We start from the raw sequence: 24178 nt of genomic DNA, 5'->3' as shown, positions 1-24178 counted from the left end.
TGGCATGGAATTACTCATAATATTGCCTTAGAATTGTATTTCTTTGATGTTGGTTTTAATCTCTTCTCTTTCATTCATGATTTTATTTATTTTGGTCTTTCCCCTTTTCTGTTTGATAAATCTGGATGGGGGTGTATCAATGTCGTTAATTTTTTTGCAGAACAAGCTCTTAATTTCATTGGTGTGGTCTACTGTTGTTTTTTTTTTTTTAATTTCTTTGTCATTGATTTCTGCTCTAATCTTTCTTATTTCTATTCTTCTGCCTGATTTAGGCTTTATTTGCTGTTCTTTTTCCAGCTCCTTCAAGTGTAAAGTTAGGTTATCTGTTTCAGACTCTTTTTGTTTCTCAAGAAAGGCCTGTATTGCTATATGCTTCCCTCCTAGAACCACCATTGCTGTATCCCAAGAATTCTGAAATGTTGGGTTTTCATTTTCATTTATTTCCATTTATTTAAAAAATTTCTTCTTTAATTTCCTGGTTGGCCCATTCATTCTTTAGTAGGATGCTCTTCCATGTTTTTCTTGTAGTTGATTTCAAGTTTTAAATTGTGGTCTGAGAATATTCATTGTATGATTTTAATTTTTTGTACTGGTTGAGTCCTGATTTGTGACTCAGTATGTTACCTATTCTGGAGAATGTTCCACGTGCACTTGAGAAGAATGTGTGTCTGCTACTTTAGAATGAACTATCTGAATATATCTTTTAATCCATCTGGTCCTTTGTGTCATTCAATTGTTGATCTTCTGCTTAGATGATCTATATTATCTGTCCATTGCTGTGAGTGGGGTATTAAAGTCCCTTAGTATCATTGTATTACTATAATGAACTTTAGATTTGTTTTTAATTGGTTTATATATTTGGATGCTATCTAGTTAGGGTCATAACAACTTACAATTGTTAGATCTTGTTGGATAGATACTTTTATGATATATTGTCCTTCTTCATCTCTTATTATAGTCTTTATTTTAAAATATTGTTTGTCCAGTATAAGGATGTCTACTGCAGCTTTCTTTTGATGTCCGTTAGTATGATAAATGGTTCTCCACCACCTCATTTTCATTCTGGAAGTGTCTATATGTCTAAAATGAGTCTCTTGTAAGAAGCATTTTGATGGGTCTTGCATTTACCCCCTTATCCAATGTGATACCCTATGCCTTTTTATTGGAGCATTTATTGCATTTATGGTCAGGGTCATTACTGAGAGATATGAATTTAATGCCATTGTATTATCTATAAAGCTGTTGTTTCTGTAGATCATGTTCTTTGATATCTTTAATTCTGGTCTCTCTTTTTGCTCAAAGTGTCCCCTTTAATATTTCTCATAGGGTTGGTTTAGTATTCACAAATTCCTTGTTTTTGTTTGTCTTTGAAACTCTTTAGCTCTGTTTCTATTCTGAATGATAGCTTTGCTGGATAAAGTATTCTTGGTTGCATATTTTCCCATTTAGCACATTGAAAATATGATGCCAGTCTTTTCTGGCCTGCTGGGTCTTTGTGGATAGGTCTGCTTCCAGCCTTATGTGCCGACCCTTATAGGTTGAGGACCTCTTGTCCTGAGTTCTTTTCATGATTTTCTATTTGTCTCTGAAATTTGTAAGCTTTACTATTATATGTAGAGGTACTGACCTATTTTTATGGATTTTGAAGGGGTTTCTCTGTGCCTCCTGGGGTTGAATACCTCTTTTCTTTCCCAGATTAGGGAAGTTCTCAGCTTTAATTTGTTCGAATAAATATTCTGCCCGTGTCTCCCTCTATTCATTTTCTGGGACCCCCTATTATCCAGATATTATTTCACTTTATGGATTTGCTTATTTCTCTAAGTCTCCCTTTGTGATACAGTAGTTTTCTTTCTCTCATCTTTTCAGCTTCTTTATTTTCCAGCATTTTATCTTCTGTCACTGACTCTTTTGTCTCATTTATCCTTGCTTTTAGAGCCCCCATTTTTAACTACATCTCAGTAATGCTATTTTTAGTTTTGTCCTGAGCAGATTTTTGTTCTTTTATTTCTACAGTAAGGAATTCTCTTGGGTCTTCTATACTTTTTTCCAAGCCCAGCTAGTATCTTTATAATAGCTTTAACTTCTATCTCAGACCTCTTACTTATATCCATGTTGATTAAATCTCACAGTGAGTACAAGTTCTTGTTCTTCCTTTTGGAGGATTTTCTCTGTTTTGTCATTTTGTCCAGAAAGGACTATCAGAAATATACAGAAAAGATAGCCTTAACAACAACAACAACAGAAAAAAAACACTGAAGAATAGAAAAACAAAACAAAATAAGAAAAAGTCAAGCTAGAAACAAAACAAAGAACTAGATCTTGCTATTTTGGCCTACTTGTTAAAGGAAACTAGATTCCAAAATAGGAAAGAATGAAAAACATATATATCCAATGTAAAATACAATAAAATACAATGAAAGGAAATAAACAATTATATTGTGCTTATTGTCTCTGCTGTTTGTTCCTTATCTCTTTCTTAAGGTCCTTGCTCATGTCTTCCACACTTTCAGTTCCAGTGAGTCCTCATGATCCTTATCTATTAGGCATGTTTCTTTTGTTTTTCTTTGAATGGGTTGTGGCCTTGTCCCATTCTTTCAATTTGGGTAGGTTTCTCTGCCTACTCACTTTGTCTGCCTCTTTGTGTCTATTGGCGTGTGTTAAGAATGTCAGCTATGTCTTCTCCTCTTGAAAGTAGTGACTTTATGAAGAAGACGTCCTGTGCAATGTCCCTTGTGTACTGGAAACTGCACTTCAGTAGTGTGTCCTGTATGTGCTACTTACATCCTGCTTTTGTGTCTGTGCACTTTTCCCTTCAGTTAGTCACCTGCACTGACTGTCTGCTTATTGTGGACCGTGCTTGTTCTCTGTAGTGTTAGTGGGACCTAGGCAAGGCATCTCTTAGGAGTTTCACCTGCTGGAGAACTTGAAGGTGGGGAAGAAGCTTTAGCAAAATTTTCTTTATGCAAATATTCTTATGTTGGATCCCTTGAAGTTTTGGGACAGTTGGAGGCTGGGCTTCAGTAGGAGAGGGTATGGGTTTCTGGGCACAGTTTGTGGTGATATGTGGGCATAGCTGAGTTAGGTGTGCAATGGTGGCTGTGCACCCAGCAGCTGGGCAGGGCTCATATGCAGCTTAATGAAATCTCTGAGCCCAGGGCTGAGACTCGCAGCATTGGTGTGTTGGAGTCCTTAGGAGAACTTGTGGGCCTGGCATTTTGCTGACAAGTTAGTTTACTAGTGTCTATGCAGCCCAAGGTCCTGCAGATGGTCCTGTGCTTATGTTGGGAAATGGGAGTGGAAAGTGGCACCTGCCAACTCTCTCATTTTCAGCGAAGTCTCAAACATACTTTGAAAACAGTATAAACAGGTGTGTCTCCAGTTTGCCCCCAGCATTGTGTAGACTGCCATTTTATTATTACCTCCATGCACAGGCTGTTTTCTCTTAATGGTAGTGTGACACAGCTATTACAGCTATTACTAATCCTCTGGGCTTGCCCAGTGCTGAGTCAGCTGGCATTTAAAGCTCCAGGTTCCAAATCCCAATGGTTATACAAATTCATGGAATTCAGCCTCTCTGTTTTTTTTTTAAATTAATTTTTAAAATTAACATATAATTTATCATTAGCCCCAGGGGTACAGGTCTGTGAATCACCAGGTATACACACTTCACAGCACTCACCATAGAACATAGCTTCCCCATTGTCCATAACCTAACCACCCTCTCCCTACCCTCCTCCCCCAGCAACCCTGTTTGTTTTGTAAGATTAAGAATCTCTTATGGTTTTTCTCCTTCCCTATCCCATCTTGTTTCATTTTTTCCTTCCTACCCCCCATCCCCACCTTGCCTCTCAACTTCCTCATATCAGGGAGATGATATGATAATTGTCTTTCTCTGATTGACTTATTTCATTCAGCATAACACCCTCTAGTTCCATCCATGTCATCGCAAATGGCAAGATTTCATTTCTTTTGATGGCTGCATAGTATTCCATTGTGTATATATACATTATATCTTCTTTATCTGTTTATTTGTTGATGGACATCTAGGTTCTTTCCATAGTTTGGCTATTGTGGACATTGCTGCTACAAACATTCAGGTGAATGTGCCCCTTCAGATCACTACATTTTTATCTTTAGGGTAAATACCCAGTAGTGCGATTGCTCAGTCATAGGGTAGCTCTAATTTCCAATTTTTGAGGAACCTCCATGCTATTTTTCAGAGTGGCTGTACTATCTTGCATTCCCACCAACAGTTTAGGAGGGTTCCCCTTTCTCTGCAACCTTGCCAGCATCTGTAGTTTCCTGACTTGTTAATTTTAGCCATTCTGACTGGTGTGAGATGGTATCTCATTGTGGTTTTGATTTGTATTTCACTGATGCTGAGTGATGTGGAGCACTTTTTCATGTATCTGTTGGCTACTGGATGTCTTCTTTGTAGAAATGTCTGTTCATGTCCTCTGCCCATTTCTTGATTGGATTATTTGTTCTTTGGGTGTTGAATTTGATAAGTTCTTTATCGATTTTGGATACTAGCCCTTTATCTGATATGTCATTTGCAAATATCTTCTCCCATTCTGTCAGTTGTCTTTTGGTTTTGTTGACTGTTTCCTTTACTGTGCAAAAGCTTTTGATCTTGGTGAAGTCCCAATAGTTCATTTTTCTCTTGCTTCCCTTGCCTTTGGCGATGCTTCTAGGAAGAAGTTGCAATGACTGAAGTCAAAGAGGTTGCTGCCTGTGTTTTCCTCAAGGATTTTGATGGATTCCTTTCTCACATTGAGGTCTTTCATCCATTTTGAGTTTATTTTTGTGTGTGGTGTACGGAAATGGTCCAGTTTCATTTTTCTGCATATGGCTGTCCAATTTTCCCAACACCATTTGTTGAAGAGACTGTCTTTTCCATTGGACATTCTTTCCTGCTTTGTTGAAGATTAGTTAACCATAGAGTTGAGGGTCTATTTCTGGGATTTCTATTCTGTTCCACTTATCTATGTGTCTATTTTTGTGCCAATACCATGCTGTCTTGATGACGACAGTATTGTAATAGAGCTTGAAATCTGGAATTGTGATGCCACCAACTGTGGCTTTCTTTTTCAACATTCTTCTGGCTATTCGGGGTCTTTTCTGGTTCCATATAAATTTTAGGATTATTTATTCCATTTCTTTGAAAAAAAAAAAGGATGGTATTTTGATAGGGATTGCATTAAATGTGTAGATTGCTTAAGGTAGCATAGACATTTTCGCATTTTTTTGTTCTTCCAATCCATGAGCATGGAATGTTTTTCCATTTCTTTGTGTCTTCCTCAATTTCTTTCATGAGTACTTTATAGTTTTCTGAGTAGATTCTTTGCCTCTTTGGTTAGGTTTATTCCTAGGTATCTTATGGCTTTGGGTGCAATTGTAAATGGAACTGACTCCCTAATTTCTCATTCTTCTGTCTTGTTGGTGTATAGAAATGCAACAGATTTCTGTCCATTGATTTTATATCCTGACACTTTACTGAGTTCCTGTACCAGTTCTAGCAGATTTGGAGTGGAGTCTTTTGGGTTTTCCACATAAAGTATCATATCATCTGCAAAGCATGATAGTTTGACTTCTTTTTTGCTGATTCGGGTGCCTTTAATTTCTTCTTGTTTGATGACTGAGGCTAGGTCTTTTAGTACTATGTTGAATAACAGTGATGATAATGGACATCCCTGCTATGTTTCTGACCTTAGCAGAAAAGCTCTCAGTTTTTCTCCATTGAGAATGATATTCACAGTGGGTTTTTCATAGATGGCTTTGATGATATTGAGGTTTGTGCCCTCTATCCCTACACTTTGAAGAGTTTTGATCAAGAAAGGATGTTGTACTTTATCAAATGCTTTTTCAGCATCTATTGAGTGTATCATATGGTTCTTGTTTTTTCTTTTATTAATGTATTTTATCATATTGATTGATTTGCCAATGTTGAACCAACCTTGCAGCCCAGTAATAAATCCCACTTGGTCATGGTGAATAATCCTTTTAATGTACTGTTGGGTTGTATTGGCTAGAATTTTCTCATCTCTGTTCATCAAGGATATTGGTCTGTAATTCTCTTTCTTGATGGTTTCTTTGGTTTTGGGATCAAGGTAATGGTGGCCTCATAAAACGAGTTGACAGTTTTCCTTCCATTTCTATTTTTTGGAACAGTTTCAGGAGAATAGGAATTAATTCTTCTTTAAATGCTTGGTAGAATTCCCCTGGGAAGCTGCCTGGCCCTGGGATGTTGTTTGTTGGGAGATTTTTGATGACTGCTTCAATCTCCTTACTGGTTATGGGTATGTTCAGGTTTTCTATTTCTTTCTGGTTCAGTTGTGGTAGTTAATATATCCCTAGGAATGCATCCATTTCTTCCAGATTGTCAAATTTGTTGGCGTATAGTTGCTCAAAATATGTTCTTATAATTGTTTGTATTTCTTTGGTATTGATTGTGATCTCTCCTCTTTCATTCATGATTTTATTTATTTGGATCCTTTCTCTTTTCCTTTTGATAAGTCTGGCCAGGGGTTTATCAATCTTAGTAATTCTTTCAAAGAATGAGCTTCTAGTTTCATTGATTTGTTCTATTGTTTTTTTGGATTCTATTTCATTGATTTCTGCTCTGGTATTTATTAGTTCTCTTCTCCTGCTGGGTTTGGGCTTTATTTGTTGTTCTTTCTCCACTCCTTTAGGTGTAGGGTTAGGTTGTGTATTTCAGACCTTTCTTGTTTCTTGAGAAAGGCTTGTATTGCTATATATTTTCCTCTCAGGACTGCCTTTCCTGTGTCCCATAGATTTTGAAAGTTGTGTTTTCATTATCATTTGTTTCCATGAATTTTTTAAATTCTTCTTTAATTTCCTGGTGGAGCCATTCATTCTTTAATAGGATGCTCTTTAGCCTCCATGTATTTGCGTTCTTTCCAAATTTCCTCTTGTGATTGAGTTCTAGCTTCACAACATTGTGGTCTGAAATATGCAGGGAATGATCCCTATCTTTTGGTCCCGGTTGAGACCCAGTTTGTGACCCAGGATATGATCTATTCTGGAGAATGTTCCACGTGCACTAGAGAAGAATGTGTATTCTGTTGCCTTGGGATGGAATGTTCTGAATGTATCTGTGATGTCCATCTGGTCCCATGTGTCATTTAAGGTCTTTATGTCCTAGTTGATCTTTTGCTTGGGTGATCTGTCCATTTCAGTGAGGGGTGTGTTAAAATCCCCTACCATAATTGTATTATTGTCGATGTGTTTCTTTGATTTTATTAATTGGCTTATACAGTTGGCTGCTCCCATGTTAGGGGCATAGATATTTAAAATTGTTAGATCTTTTTGTTGGACAGACCCCTTAAGTATGATATAGTGTCCTTCCTCATCTCTTATTATAATCTTTGGCTTAAAATCTAATTGATCTGATATAAGGATTGCCACCCCAGCTTTCTTTTGATGTCCATTAGCATGTTACATTGTTTTCCACCCCCTCACTTTAAATCTGGAGGTGTATAAATGAGTTTAAAATGAGTTTCTTGGGGCGCCTGGGTGGCTCAGTGGGTTAAGGCCTCTGCCTTCAGCTCAGGTCATGGTCCCAGGGTCCTGGGATTGAGCCCCGCATCAGGTTCTCTGCTCAGCAGGGAGCCTGCTTCCCCCTCTCTCTCTGCCTGCCTCTTGCCTACTTGTGATCTCTTGCTTTGTCAAATAAATAAATAAAATCTTTAAAAAAATAGAATGAGTTTCTTGTAGAGAGAATATTGATGGGTTTTGGTTTTTTTTATCCATTCTGATTCCCTGTGCCTTTTGATTGGGGCATTTAGCCCATTTACATTCAGGGCAACTATTAAAAGATATGAATTTAGTGTGATTGTATTGCCTGTAAGGTGACTATTACTGTATATTGTCTCTGTTCCTTCCAGATCTACTACTTTTAGACTCTCTCTTTGCTTAGAAGACCCCTTTCAATATTTCCTGGACGGCTGGTTTGGTGTTTACAAACTCTTATAGTTTTTGTTTGTCCTGGAAACTTTTTATCTCTCCTTCTAGTTTCAATGATAACCTAGCTGGATATAGTATTCCTGGCTGCATGTTTTTCTCATTTAGTGCTCTGAATATGCCAGTTCTTTCTGGTCTGCCAGGTCTCTGTGGATAAGTCTGCTGCCAATCTAATATTTCTCCCAGACTTCTTGCCCTGATCTACTTTCAGGACTTTCTCTTTGTCACTAAGACTTGCAAGTTTTACTATTAGATGACGGGGTGTGGACCTATTCTTATTGATTTTTGAGGGCGTTCTCTGTGCCTCCTGGATTTTGATGCTGTTCTATTTGCCATATTAGGATAATTCTCTACAATAATTCACTCCAATATACCTCTGCCCCCTCTCTCTTTCTTCTTCTTCTGGAATCACAGTTATTCTATTATTGTTTCATCTTATGGTATCGCTTATCTCTCAAATTCTTCCCTCGCGGTCCAGTAGATTTTTGTCTCTCTTTTGCTCAGCTTCTATATTCTCCATCTTTGGTCTTCCATATCATTAATTCTCTCTTCTGTCTCATTTCCTAGCAGTAAGAGCCTCCATTTTTGATGGCACCTCATTAATAACTTTTTTGATTTCAGCTCGGTAGATTTTATTCTTTTATTTCTCCAGAAATGGCTTTTATTTCTCCAGATAGGGTTTCTCTAATATCCTCCATGCCTTTTTCGATCCCAGCTAGCACCTTGGGAATCATCATTCTGATCTCTAGATCTGACATATTACCAGCGTCCATATTGATTAGATCCCTAGTTCTTTGGTACTGTCTCCTGTTCTTTTTTTTTTTTTTTTTTTTTTTTTTTTTTTGTGGTGAGTTTTTCTGCCTTGTCATTTTATCCAGATAAGAATATATGATAGGGATTGCATTAAATGTGTAGATTGCTTTAGGTAGCATAGACATTCTCACAATATTTGTTCTTCCAATCCAGGAGCATGGAACATTTTTCCATTTCTTTGTGTTTTCCTCAATTTGTTTCATGAGTTCTTTATAGTTTTCTGAGAATAGATTCTTTGCCTCTTTGGTTAGGTTTATTCCTAGGTATCTTATGGTTTTGGGTGCAATTGTAAATAGGATTGACTCCTTAATTTCTTTTTCTTCTGTCTTGTGGTTGGTGTAGAGACATGCAACTGATTTCTGTGCATTGATTTTATATCCTGACAACTTTACTGAATTCCTGTACAAGTTCTAGCAGTTTTGGAGTGTAGTCTTTTGGGTTTTCCACATATAGTATCATGTCATCTGCAAAGAATGATAATTTGACTTCTTCTTTGCCAATTTGGATGACTTTAATTTCCTTTTGTTGTCTGATTGCTGAGGCTAGGACTTCTAGTACTATGTTGGAAAACAGCATGGAGGTTCTTCAAAAAGTTGAAAATAGAGCTGCCCTATGACCCAGCAATCCCACTACTGGGTATTTACTCTAAATAAACTTTACAAACCACGTTTGTAAAGATACAAACGTAGTGATCCAAAGGGGCACATGCACCCGAATGTTTATAGCAGCAATGTCCACAATAACCAAACTATGGAAAGAACCTAGATGTCCATCAACAGATGAATGGAAAAAGAAGAAGTGGTATAGATATACAATGGAATACTATGCAGCCATCAAAAGAAATGAAATCTTGCCATTTGTGACGATGTGGATGGAACTAGAGGGTATTATGCTTAGCAAAATAAGTCAATCAGAGAAAGACAACTATCATATGATCTCCCTGATATGAGGAAGTGGAGATGCAACATGGGGGGCTTAGGGGTAGGAAAAGAATAAATGAAACAAGATGGGATCAGGAGGGAGACAAACCATAAGTGGCTCTTAATCTCACAAAACAAACTGAGGGTTGTGGGTGGAAGTGGGGACGGGAGGAGGGGTGGGGTTATGGACATTGGGGAGTGATGTGAAGTGTGTAAACCTGGTGATTCACAGACCTGTACCCCTGGGGATAAAAATACATTATATGTTTATAAAAAAATAAAAAAAATTAATAAATTAAAAAAATGTACACTCTGCTAAAAGAAGTTAAAAGAAAAAAAAAAGACTGTATGAACGAGAGAATAAAATACTAAAGCGGTGGCAAAGACCCCAGAAAAATATGTGTTAACCAAATCAGAAGAGACCCCAAATTGTGGGGAGAAGAAAGGGGGTAAAAAGAAGTTTAAAAATCAAAAAAAGAAAAAGAAAAAGAGAAAAGAAAAAATATGTATTAGACTGCTGAGTAGGACAGAGCTGCCCACTTGATTTTGGGAGTATTTTGGTCTCTTAGAAGAAACTACCTCCCAAAATTTTAAATAAAGAAACACACACACACACACACACACACACACACATATTTATAAAAAATAAGTGTAAACATAACAAAGTGATGAAATATGACTGTAAAGATGAAAATTTTAAAAAATTCTAAAAAAGGAGTTGATAAGTTGGTTGGGAAAAGAAAGAAAAAGAAAGTGGAGAGAATTTGCTCAGGCTGGAGACCAGAACAAAGCCTGTGCTAGATTTAGGGTATATTTTGATCTATTAGAAGAAGTTGTATCCCAAAAGTTTTTAGAAGAAAAAACCCTATGTGTATACAAAAGATAGAGTCAGATACAATGAAGGATAAAATATGACTATAATAACAAAGGTTCGAAATGATTTTTTAAAAGAAAGGTATTGTTAAGATAAATGAGTTAAAAATGTTAAAAGAGGGAAAGGTAAAGGTTAAAAAATTACAATAAGAAAAAATTTTTAAAAAATTTAATTAACTTTGCAAGACTAAAGAATCATGGGGAAAAACCATGAATTCCATGATTTGCTTTCCCCTCCTCTGGAATTCTGCTGTTTTCCCTGATCAGTGATCTTGGTCTTGGCTGGATTTCTTGCTGATCTTCTCGGGGAGGGTCCTGTTATAGTGATTCTTAAGTGTCTTTGCCCAGGCGGAATTGCTTGCCCTTGCCAGGGGCTGGGCTAAGTAACTTGCTCCGGTTTGCTCTTGGGAGCTTTTGTTCCCTGAACACTTTCTGTAGAGCTCTGGAGGATGGGAATGAAGATGGTGGCTGCCCAGTCTCCAGCCCAGAGGAGCCGAGAGCTCAGGGCCCTCTCCTCAGTGTGCCCTTGGAGAAAAGCGCTCAATCACTCCATCTCTCTGGTCTCCAGCAGTTCTCTGAGCTCACCCAGCCTGTGACTGAGCTTTTCTGTCTCTGGCACACAGCCCCATTTGGGGTCTCCAAACCTAGCAGATCCCTATCGCTCTTCCCTGGATATGCCACTTGTGGGGTCCCTGCTCAAAGAGCAGTGGCCCAACTGTGCCACGGATCACAGTTTAAGGTAACCCCAAGCTGAGAGCTCACTCCTCTGCTCCATCTCTGTATCTGGCTTCCCCCCTCTAATACCTGCAAGCTCTGCTACACTCAGACACCCCTGATCCTTCTGTGAACCCGTGGGACCTGAGAGCACGCTGTCCCCACAAGGGCTCCACCCCCGCTTAGCCTCTGGAATGATGTTCCTCAGTGGAGCAGACTTCTAAAAGTTCTGATTTTGTGCTCTGTTACTCTGCCACTTGCCAGAAGCCGGCCCCTTCCCCTGCGGTCTATCTTCTTGTCACTTTGGATTCACTTCTCGACAGGTCCTACCTTTCAGAAAGTGGTTGATTTTCTGTTTCTAGAATTGCTGCTCTTCTCTTCAATCTCCTGTTGGATTTGTAGGTGTTTGGAATGGTTTGATAAATATCTAGCTGAAATCCTGCTACCTGATGTCATCTCAGCCTGCTACTTATATGCCATCTTGATTCCTCCCCCCACCCTTCTGGTTTTTAAAACCAAAAGACATGGGAATTTGTCTTCCTTGTGTGAGCTCCCTGGTGCAAGGACCTATTTCTCTCCCCTCTCTTCACATGCAGCTCTTTCCTTTCTGTGGGCATTTTTCCTCCACCTTTCTGACCTTCCTAAACTTTCAGATGCAGATTCTTTCCCTTCTCCTTCTCCCTCTCCTTCTCCTTTTCCTTCTTCTCCTCCTTCCTCTCCTCCTCCTCTTCCCCCTCCTCCTCCTCCTCTTCCTTCTTCTTCTTAAGATTTTATTTATTCATCTAAGAGAGAGAGGACAAGCAGAGGGAGGGACAGAGGGAGAGAGAGAGGAATAAGCTGTTTTCCTACTAAGCAGGGACCCCATTGTGGGGCTCCATTCCAGAACCCTGGGATCATGACCTGAACCTAAGGTTTAACCTACTGAGCCACTCAGGCGCCCCAGATGCAGCTTCTCTATATTTAGTTGTGGAATTTGTTTTGCCAATCTTTGGATCTCTCTCTGATTTGTTGACTTGGATGTGGATGATTTCTATTTGTAAACATGGGATGGGGTGAGCCCAGTGTCCTACTCCACCATCATCCCAAGCTCCCCCATATTAACAATTTATTAAATGGTGAAAAGACAGACTATAGGTGTTATTAATCTGTCATTTTAATCTGTTGAAATGATCTTTTTTTCAGCTATCAACCTGTGGTTGACTATGTAGATGCTCAATTTGAGGCCTATCTTCAAGAAGAATTGAAAATTAAACGTTCCTTCATTGATTACCATGATTCCCGTATACACGTGTGTCTTTACTTCATTTCACCTACAGGACATTCCCTGAAGTCCCTTGATCTATTAACTATGAAGAACATTGACAGTAAGGTGTGTTAGATAAATCCATCAACCTACCAAGATTTGATAATTATTTTTTTGATAATATATAACTTGAAGGTATTTACATATAAGAACTTGTTAATTTTAATACATTAAAATATAATTTTTCTTTTCTTTTTTTAAAAAATATTTTTATTTATTTATTTGACAGAGATCACAAGTAGGCAGAGAGGCAGGTGGGGGGGGGAAGCAGGCTCCCCATGGAGCAAAGAGCCCAATGCAAGTCTTGATCCAAGGACCCCGAGATCATGACCCGAGCTGAAGGCAGAGGCTTTAACCCACTGAGCCACACAGGCACCCCATATTTTTTCTTTTAAAAGAGGTTTTATTTATTGATTTGACAGAGAGACGGAGAGAGTATGAGCAAGGGGAGCAGCAGGCAGAGGGAGAGGGAGAAGGAGGCTTTCCTCTGAGCAGGGATCCGGATGGGGGGCTTGATCTCAGGATCCTGGGATCATGACTTGAGCTGAAGGGACATGCTTAGCCATCCAGGCTTCCCCAAATATATTTTTTTTCTGTTAATCATTAAAGCATTGCTCTGAGTTTCCAAGGGAAACACCACAAACGTAGTAGTTCAAATAACAGAAATTAATTTTCACACAGTTATGGGAATTAGAAGTCCAAGATGAAGATGTCACCAAGGTTTTCTTTTTCTTCTAAAACCTTTATTTTTATTCATTTATTTTTTTTTAGTGATAGATGGTTGCCTTCTCACTGCATCCCCACATGGTCTTTCCTCTACACATATCTGATGTTTCTTTATGTCCATGTTTCCTATTTTTTTAAAAAAGATTTTATTTATTTATTTGACAGAGAGCGATCACAAGTAGGCAGAGAGGCAGGCGGGGGTGGGGGGAAGCAGGCTCCCCACTGAGCAGAGAGCCCAATGCAGGACTTGATCCCAGGACCCTGAGATCATGACCTGAGCTGAAGGCAGAGGCTTAACCTACTGAGCCACCCAGGCACCCTATGTTTCCTATTCTTATAAACACACCAGTCACGTTGGATTAGGGCCTATTCTAATGACCTTATTTTCACTTGATCACCTCTTTAAAGAGTCTTTTCTGAGATACTTGGGGTTAGGGCCTCAACATATGCACTGGGGAGGGATGATACATTGAACACATACTAGCATTTGATAAATTTCAACCTTAGCTTTCCAGAAACATTTGATTAATTTAAATTAGTTTAAATTAAACATTTAATTAAACATTTAATTAATTAGGTGTGTATTAGGAAAATAAGATAAAGTTTAAAAATTTTTTAAATAAAAATTTACAGGTTTTTTTATGATTAAACTCATAGAGGTTGTGGCAGTTTTTCTGTATTTTTGAAATTGATTTCATTCTACAGTACTATAAAACTATCCCATTAACATTTACCTGTTACTCCTGATTGTGTGAGTCATGAAGTTTTCATGATACTGGTTAGTGGTCCTATCACAGAGGATTCAGGATGTAATATGTATGTATATATTTTTTCCAGTAGAGGATAAATATACATGTGAAAGAAACTTTTATATCATGAGTTTTTTTTCTACATTTTATTAAGTTGAGGAGAGAAAAAGTAAAATTTTTATCAAAGAAGGCCTGACTTGTGCTGTGTATTGTTCAAACTGGAAAGAAATTTTGTACCTGATTTTTTTTTAACATCTTAATTTAACTTTATTTTTTCCAATGTTTCAAGATTCATTGTTTATACACCACACCCAGTGCTCCATGCAATATGTACCCTCCTAATACCCACCAACAGGCTCACCTATCCTGTACCTAATCTTATATGTCACCATGTTGTTGAAAGAAGTTAGATTTCTAGGTAAAATCAAGAAATGGCTCAATTTCTTGATCACTAGGGTATTCAATCACTAGGGACACATAGTTTTATTTATTTATTTTTAAAAAAGATTTTATTTATTTATTTGACAGAGAGAGATCATAAGTAGATGGAGAGGCAGGCAGAGAGAGAGAGAGAGAGAGAGAGAAGCAAGCTCCCAGCTGAGCAGAGAGCCTGATGCAGGACTCAATCCCAGGACCCTGAGATCATGACCTGAGCCAAAGGCAGCGGCTTAACCCACTGAGCCACACAGGTGCCCCCATAGTTTTATTTTTAATTTTATGGGTAGCTGTTATCATCAAACAATTTCCAGATATAGAAAATTACTTTTCTTTTTTTTTACAGGAACATTACATAAAAGGGTGAGCAATGGTGTGTGTGTGTGTCTGCCATCTTCTCTTCTAGGTTGCTCAGTTCTCTTCTGCAATAAGTGACTTTCATCCCTCAAATATGAACACTTAAGGGATTATTAACATGGAAATTTCTACTTGTTATGTGTTAAGGTTTTGCTATCATTAGAAGATAACTTTCTCAGCAATATGACCCAAGATATTTATGTTAAACTTGAACCCATCTTAGTAGTTGTCTGCTTTTTACTGTGGAAGATTCTAAAATTTGAACATCAGTGTTATATTGAGGCCCTAGATTTGTACAAGGATTTTTTAAAAATGCACTTTGAAGAATCTAAAACAAAAACAATATACCTAGAACTGACTTTTATGCACACTTACAATATCACAGAACTTGACATTGTATATCTATGATTTGATAAGATACTTTCACAGTAAAAACAGATATTTTCTAGTTTTGCATATTTTAAATTTCTACAAAGTTTAATTATTAAAATGTAACTGCATGGAGACAGGAGTGATCATATTGCAGAACTACAAAGAAAAGTTTATGAATAAAATTTCAACCTCAAATGTGCAATATAGAAATAATACCTTTTTACAAATATCAAATGATATTTGTGAGCAATATATTACACACACACACACACACACACACACACACACACACACACACACATTCAGTCTTCAAGGTATAGTAACAAAAAAAGTATACTATTTTTAGGTGGCCTTTGAAAACCAAAAACAAATATATCTACAAAGACATGGATTTATGGAGAAGGTGATGAAAATGAAAGACAAAATTAATTTAGTGTGCAGTATTGATGAAAGTTACTCCTGACTTTCAGTACTCAGTTTAAGAAATCAAATTGAATATGAATTAATTTGACTATCTTATTCTACTATGTACATTTTAATAACTCCAAATGTGTGGAAAGTTTAAGAAAGTTTGAGAAAATAAATTTGGAACTTCTAAACCTGAATTCTGATAAAAGATTAATATTCAAAATACTAATGATTTTGGACAGCCATTTTGTGACAAAGGTATGGTAGTAGCCAGTGATTATCTAGTTGTAAAAATTTACTGTGAGAGATTATGAGGTTTTGACATAAAAATTCCAGGAATAACAACAAATCCTCAATGGTGAGATTTTGTTTGGCTCTTTATTTACAGGTGAACATTGTACCATTGATTGCCAAAGCAGATACAATTTCTAAAAATGATTTACAGAAATTCAAGTGTAAAATAATGAGTGAATTGGTTAGCAATGGCATCCAGATATATCAGTTTCCAAAAGATGATGAAACTACTGCTCAGGTGAACTCCTCAATGAATGTAAGATTTTATTTTATTTTTTTAAATTTTTATTGTGTTATGTTTGTATCCATACATCATTAGGTTTTGATGTAGTGTTCCAAGATTCATTGTTTATATAAAACCCAGTTCTCCTTGTAATACCTGCCTTCCTTAATACACCACCAGGTTCACCCATCCCTTCTCTGCCCCCTCCAAAACCCTCAGTTTGTTTGTCGGAGTCCACAGTCTCTCATGGTTCATCTCCCCCTCCGATTTCCCCTAATTCGCTTTTCCTTTCCTTCTTTTAATGTCCTCGATGTTATTCCTTATTTTGCATAAGTTAGTGAAACCATGTGATCCTTGGCTTTCTCTGCTTGACTTATTTCTCATAATCTCCTCCAGTCCCGTCCATGTTGATGCAAAAGTCTTTTCTGATGGCTGAGTAATAGTCCACTATATATATGGACCACATCTTCCTTATATTTATCTGTTGAAGGGCATCTCAGATCTTTCCACAGTTTGGCTACTGTGGACATTGCTGCTATAAGCATCGGGGGTGCATGTGGCCCTTCTTTTCACTACATCTGTATCTTCAGGGTAAATACCCAATAGTGCAATTCCAGGGTCATAGGGTAGCTCTATTTTTAATTTTTTGAGGAACCTCCACACTGTTTTCCAAAGTGGCTGCACCAACTTGCATTCTCACCAACAGTATAAAATGGTTCCCTTTTCTCCATATCCTCTCCAACATTTGTTGTTTCTTGCCTTGCCAATTTTTGCCATTCTAACTGATGTAAAGTGGTATCTCAATGTGGTTTTGATTTGAATTTCCCTGATGGCTAATGATGATGAACATTTTTTCATGTGTCTGTTAGCCATTTGCATGTCTTCATTAGACAAGTGTCTGTTCATTTCTTCTGCCCATTTTTGACATATCTGTGTTTTGTGTGTTTAGTTTGAGAAATTTTTTATAGATCTTGGAAATCAGCCCTTTGTCTGCAAATATCTTCTCCCATTCTGGGGTTACCTCTTTGTTTTGCTGACTGTTTCTTTTGCTGTGTGGAAGCCTTTCATCTTGATGAAGTCCCAAAAGTTTATTTTCACTTTTGTTTCCCTTGCCTTTGGAGATGTGTCTTGAAAGAAGTTGCTGAGACTGATGTCAATGAGCTTACTGGCTATGTTCTCCTGTAGGATTTTGATGGATTCCTGTCTCACATTGAGGTCTTTCATCCATTTTGAGTTTATCTTTGTGTATGGTGTAAGAGAATGGTTGAGTTTCATTCTTCTGTACATAGTTTTCCAATTTTCCCAGCATCATTTATTGAAGCAACTATATTTTTTCCATTCCATATTTTTTCCTGCTTTGTTGAGTATTAGTTGACCATAGAGTTGAGAGTCCATAACTGGACTCTATACTCTTCCATTGGTCTATGTGTCTGTTTTTGTGTCAATACCATGATGTCTTGGTGGTAAACTTTGTAATATAGCTTGAAATAAGGCAACATGATGCCCCCATCCTTGTTTTTCTATTTTAACATTTTTTGGAGATTCAGAATCTTTCTGTTCCATACAAATTTTAGGATTGTTTGTTCCAGCACTTTGAAAAATGCCAATGGTATTTTGATCAGGATGGCATTGAAATTAGATTGCTCTGGGCAGTATAGACATTTAACAATTTCTTCTTCCAGTCCATGAGCATGGAATGTTTCTAACTGATTGATCTCTGCTCTAATCTTAATTATTTCCCTTCTTATGCATGGGTTGGTTTAATTTGTTGTTGATTCTCCCATTTTTTCAGGTGTAAAGACAGTTTGTGTATTCAGGATTTTTCTTTTTCTCTTTTGTCTTTCTTTCTTTCTTTCTTTCTTTCTTTCTTTCTTTCTTTCTTTCTTTCTTTCTTTCTTTCAGCTTGGATGGCTATGTATTTCCCCCTTAGGACTGCCTTTGCCCTATTCCATAGGTTTTGGAATGAAGGGTTTTCATTCTCATTGGTTTCCAGGAATTGTTTAAGTTCTTCTTTGGTTTCCTGGGTGATCCAAACATTCTTGAGCAGAATAGTTTTTAGCTTCCAAGTGTTTGAATTTCTTACAAACTTTTTCTTGTGATTGAAGTTCCAGTTTCAAAGCATTGCGGTCTAAGAATATGTAGGGAATAATTTCTATCTTTTGGTATTGGTTTAGCCCTGATTTGTGACCCAGTAGGTGGTCTATTCTGGAGAAAGTTCCATGTGAGCTAGAGAAGAATGAATATTCTGTTGTTTTAGGGTGGAATGTTCTGCATATATCTATGAGGTCCATCTGGTCCAATGTGTCATTCAAAGCTCTTGTTTCTTTTGATTCTCTGCTTGGTTGATTTGTCTATTGCTGAGAATGGTGTGTTAAGATCCTCTACAATTAATGTATTCTTATCAATATGCCTCTTTATTTTGGTTAACAGTTGGCTTATGTAGTTGACTGCTCCCATATTGGGAGCATAGATATTTACAACTGTTAGATCCTCTTGTTGGATAGATCCTTTAAGCATGATGTTGTGTCCTTGTATATCTCTGTCTACAGTCTTTAGCTTAAAATCTTATTTGTCTGATATGAGAATCAGTACCCCAGATTTCTTTTGCAGCCCGTTGACATGAAAGATGGTTCTCCATCCCTTCACTTTCGGTCTGGATGTATCTTTAGGTTGAAAATGTGTCTTTTGTAGAAAGCATATGGATGGGTCATGTCTTTTCATCCAATCTTCAACCCTGTGCCATTTCATGGGATCATTTAGGCTGTTCACATTGAGAGTGATTATTGAAAGATATGATTTTATTGTCATCATGTTATGTGAAGTCCTTGTTTCTACAGATTGTCTCCATATATCTCTGTTCTGTATCACTCTTGGGGTCTTTCTGCTTTTATAGAACCCTCCTTAATATTTCTTGCCTGGCCAGATTAATGGCCACATATTCTTTCAGTTTTTGACGGCCTTGGAAGCTCTTTATCTCTCCATCATTCTAAATGACAGCCTTGCCAGATCAAGTATTCTTGGTTGCATGTTCTTCTCATTTAGAACCCTGACTGTGTCTTGCCTTTCTGGCTTTCCAGGTCTCTGTGGACAGGGCTGACATTATTCCAATGTTCCTCCCCCTGCCTAACAATCTCTTCCCCCTAGCTACCCTTAAGATGGTTTTCCTGGTTTTAAGATTCGTGAGTTTCAGTATTACATGCCTGGAGGTTGGTCTGCTCTCCTCGATCTTGGGGATTGATATTCTCTCTGCCTCTAAGACGTGAATGCTTGTTTCATTCCCTAGACTAGGGAAGTTCTCAGCTAGGATTTGCTCAACTGTATCACCTAGTCCTCTCTCTCTCTCCAGCCCTTCGAGGATCCCAATAATTCTGACATTGGAATGTTTCATGGCATAATTTATTTCTCTAATTCTGTTTTCATGGCTTCTAAGCTGCTTGTTCCTGGCCTCCTCCTACTCCTTTCTATCAGCTTGTCTTTTAGATCACTAATTCCTTTTCTACCTCATTTGCTCTAGCTGTTTGAGTGTCTAGATTAGATTGGATCTCATTAATAATATTTTAAGGTTCTGCTAGATCAGCTCTCACTTCTGCCCTTAGAGAATCTATGTTGCCACTAATTGTTTTCTCCACCCATCTTCTGGTTACCCCGAATTCTATTTCTGGGTAGCCATCTTCTGGTTACCTTGAATTCTATTTCTGATACTGTGCTTATAGCCGTATCCTTTAGTTCTGTGGCAGATGTCAGTCTCTGAATTTTTCCCGTGTTGGGGGTTTCTCCTCCTAGTCATTCTGGTGAGGAGTGGTTGAGGGAATGTATAGAGACCAAACTGTTGATCACAACCCAAGCAAGATGCACCTGTTTTTAGAGACCTTAGGGTTGTCGGCCTCTTGTTCTTCCAGCTTGTTATCTGGAGGAGGGGTCTGCCGTGATGTTACTCAGGCAGTGCTGTTTGGGCAGAGTTCCCGTGTTCCTTGTTGGGGGAGAGTTGGTCAGGAAAAACAAGTTTTGGGGGGCTTTTGTTTTCTGGTGGCTTTTCCTGGTGGCTTTCCGTGTCTCTACCAAGCACATACAACACAGAATTGACTGTATTCAAACTTCTGTCTCAGAACAGAGAGATTGTAGTCTGTTCTCCAGAGAGCCCTCCAGGCCATACTGACTTTGTTTTTGTCTGTGCTGCTAAAAACCTCAGCATCCTGGGTTGTACGCCACACAGAAGCCCTCCCAGCCCTTGCTTCCATGTCCAGACATGTCTTTGTCCTTCATGCTTCTAAAACCACCAACCTCCCCCAGTTAATTCACATGCCCCCACAGCTCCAGGTTTCAGTCTGAGGGGCTGCCCTAAGTCCTTTCCATGCCACTACTGCTCTGTGAGCCTGTGCCTGGGCCCCAGTGTGGGACACTTGTGCTCCTGTGTTATTTCACCTTCCCCATAACATGGCTTACACAGAATAATATCTCCCTGCTTCATACCTTGAAACCAGCTGCCAGAGATAGTCTGTTGGTATAAATCTGGATATATATATTCTTACATCTAAGAATGTTCAGGAGTTGTTCAGAATTGTCTGGTAGATATCCAGCTCAATTCAGGGACTGGTTGAAATACAGTCCCCGACTTCTCCACCATCTTGCTTGCAAAAAACAAACAAGCAAACACACACACACACACACACACACACACACACACACACACACACCCCAAAGAGACTTTATTTTATTTTATTTTTTTAAAAGGTTATTTATTTATTTATTTATTTTTTAAATTTTTTTATTTTTTTCAGCATAACAGTATTCATTATTTTTGCACCACACCCAGTGCTCCATGCAATCCGTGCCCTCTACAATACCCACCACCTGGTGCCCCCAACCTCCCACCCCTCACCCCTTCAAAATTCTCAGATCGTTTTTCAGAGTCCATAGTCTCTCATGGTTCACCTCCCCTTCCAATTTCCCTCAACTCCCTTCTCCTCTCCATCTCCCCTTGTCCTCCATGCTATTTGTTATGCTCCACAAATAAGTGAAACCATATGATAATACACTCTCTCTGCTTGACTTATTTCACTCAGCATAATCTCTTCCAGTCCCGTCCATGTTGCTACAAAACTTGGGGATTCATCCTTTCTTTCTTTTTCTTTTTTTTTTTTTTACAGCTTTATAAACATATATTTTTATCCCCAGGGGTACAGGTCTGCGAATCGCCAGGTTTACACACTTCACAACACTCACCATAGCACATACCGTCCCCGATATCCATAACCCCACCCCCTCTCCCAAACCCCTCCCCCCATCAACCCTCAGTTTGTTTTGTGAGATTAAGAGTCACTTATGGTTTGTCTCCCTCCCAATCCCATCTTGTTTCATTTAGTCTTCTCCTACCCCCTCGACCCCCCATGTTGCATCTCCTCTCCCTCATATCAGGGAGATCATATGATAGTTGTCTTTCTCCGATTGACTTATTTCGCTAAGCATGATACCCTCTAGTTCCATCCACGTCGTCGCAAATGGCAAGATTTCATTTCTTTTGATGGCTGCATAGTATTCCATTGTGTATATATACCACATCTTCTTTATCCATTCGTCTGTAGATGGACATCTAGGTTCTTTCCATAGTTTGGCTATTGTAGACATTGCTGCTATAAACATTCAGGTGCATGTGCCCCTTCGGATCACTATGTTTGTATCTTTAGGGTAAATACCCAGCAGTGCAATTGCTGGGTCATAGGGTAGTTCTATTTTCAACATTTTGAGGAACCTCCATGCTGTTTTCCAGAGTGGTTGCACCAGCTTGCATTCCCACCAACAGTGTAGGAGGGTTCCCCTTTCTTCGCATCCTCGCCAGCATCTGTCATTTCTTGACTTGTTAATTTTAGCCATTCTGACTGGTGTGAGGTGATATCTCATGGTGGTTTTGATTTGTATTTCCCTGATGCCGAGTGATATGGAGCACTTTTTCATGTGTCTGTTGGCCATCTGGATGTCTTCTTTGCAGAAATGTCTGTTCATGTCCTCTGCCCATTTCTTGATTGGATTATTTGTTCTTTGGGTGTTGAGTTTGCTAAGTTCTTTATAGATTTTGGACACTAGCCCTTTATCTGATATGTCATTTGCAAATATCTTCTCCCATTCTGTCAGTTGTCTTTTGGTTTTGTTAACTGTTTCCTTTGCTGTGCAAAAGCTTTTGATCTTGATAAAATCCCAATAGTTCATTTTTGCCCTTGCTTCCCTTGCCTTTGGTGATGTTCCTAGGAAGATGTTGCTGCGGCTGACGTCGAAGAGGTTGCTGCCTGTGTTCTCCTCGAGGATTTTGATGGATTCCTTTCTCACATTGAGATCCTTCATCCATTTTGAGTCTATTTTCGTGTGTGGTGTAAGGAAATGATCCAATGTCATTTTTCTGCATGTGGCTGTCCAATTTTCCCAACACCATTTATTGAAGAGGCTGTCTTTGTTCCATTGGACATTCTTTCCTGCTTTGTCGAAGATGAGTTGACCATAGAGTTGAGGGTCCATTTCTGGGCTCTCTATTCTGTTCCATTGATCTATGTGTCTGTTTTTGTGCCAGTACCATGCTGTCTTGATGATGACAGCTTTGTAATAGAGCTTGAAGTCCGGAATTGTGATGCCACCAACTTTGGCTTTCTTTTTCAATATTCCTTTGGCTATTCGAGGTCTTTTCTGGTTCCATATAAATTTTAGGATTATTTGTTCCATTTCTTTGAAAAAAATGGATGGTACTTTGATAGGAATTGCATTAAATGTGTAGATTGCTTTAGGTAGCATAGACATTTTCACAATATTTATTCTTCCAATCCAGGAGCATGGAACATTTTTCCATTTCTTTGTGTCTTCCTCAATTTCTTTCATGAGTACTTTATAGTTTTCTGAGTATAGATTCTTAGTCTCTTTGGTTAGGTTGATTCCTAGGTATCTTATAGTTTTGGGTGCAATTGTAAATGGGATGGACTCCTTAATTTCTCTTACTTCTGTCTTGTTGGTGTAGAGAAATGCAACTGATTTCTGTGCATTGATTTTATATCCTGACACTTTAGTGAATTCCTGTACAAGTTCTAGCAGTTTTGGAGTGGAGTCTTTTGGGTTTTCCACATAGAGTATCATATCATCTGCGAAGAGTGATAGTTTGACTTCTTCTTTGCCGATTTGGATGCCTTTAATTTCCTTTTGTTGTCTGATTGCTGAGGCTAGGACTTCTAGTACTATGTTGAATAGCAGTGGTGATAACGGACATCCCTGCCGTGTTCCTGACCTTAGCGGAAAAGCTTTCAGTTTTTCTCCATTGAGAATGATATTTGCGGTGGGTTTTTCATAGATGGCTTTGATAATATTGAGGTATGTGCCGTCTATCCCTGCACTTTGAAGAGTTTTGATCAGGAAGGGATGCAGTACTTTGTCAAATGCTTTTTCAGCATCAATGGAGAGTATCATATGGTTCTTGTTCTTTCTTTTATTAATGTGTTGTATCACATTGATTGATTTGCGGATGTTGAACCAGCCTTGCAGCCCTGGAATAAATCCCACTTGGTTGTGGTGAATAATCCTTTTAACGTACTGTTGAATCCTATTGGCTAGTATTTTGGCGAGAATTTTTGCATCTGTGTTCATCAAGGATATTGGTCTGTAGTTCTCTTTTTTGATGGGATCCTTGTCTGGTTTTGGGATCAAGGTGATGCTGGCCTCATAAAATGAGTTTGGAAGTTTTCCTTCTATTGCTATTTTTTGGAACAGTTTCAGGAGAATAGGAATTAGTTCTTCTTTAAATGTTTGGTAGAATTCCCCCGGGAAGCCGTCTGGCCCTGGGCTTTTGTTTGTTTGGAGATTTTTGATGACTGTTTCAATCTCCTTACTGGTTATGGGTCTGTTCAGGCTTTCTATTTCTTCCTGGTTCAGTTGTGGTAGTTTATATGTCTCTAGGAATGCATCCATTTCTTCCAGATTGTCAAATTTGTTGGCGTAGAGTTGCTCATAGTATGTTCTTATAATTGTCTGTATTTCT

General features: G+C 38.3%; 1 protein-coding gene across 2 annotated transcripts in view; it reads left to right on the top strand.

Moving 5' to 3' along the window:
* The window catches only part of SEPTIN14 (septin 14), a 144746-nt gene that overhangs the window by 40908 nt on the left and 79660 nt on the right, over positions 1 to 24178 (top strand). The window contains exons 5-6 of one of the 2 annotated variants that reach the window (XM_047714576.1): positions 12486 to 12672; positions 16042 to 16185. In XM_047714576.1, coding sequence (XP_047570532.1) covers positions 12486 to 12672; positions 16042 to 16185 — 331 coding nt within the window. Of the gene's footprint in view, positions 1 to 12485; positions 12673 to 16041; positions 16204 to 24178 lie in introns of both variants that reach the window. The other variant, XM_047714575.1, reaches the window with a different exon arrangement.

Source organism: Lutra lutra, chromosome 18, assembly GCF_902655055.1.
Source record: "Lutra lutra chromosome 18, mLutLut1.2, whole genome shotgun sequence".
In the NCBI taxonomy this organism is placed as follows: domain Eukaryota; kingdom Metazoa; phylum Chordata; class Mammalia; order Carnivora; family Mustelidae; genus Lutra; species Lutra lutra.
This window is presented reverse-complemented; position numbering and strand designations above follow the sequence as displayed.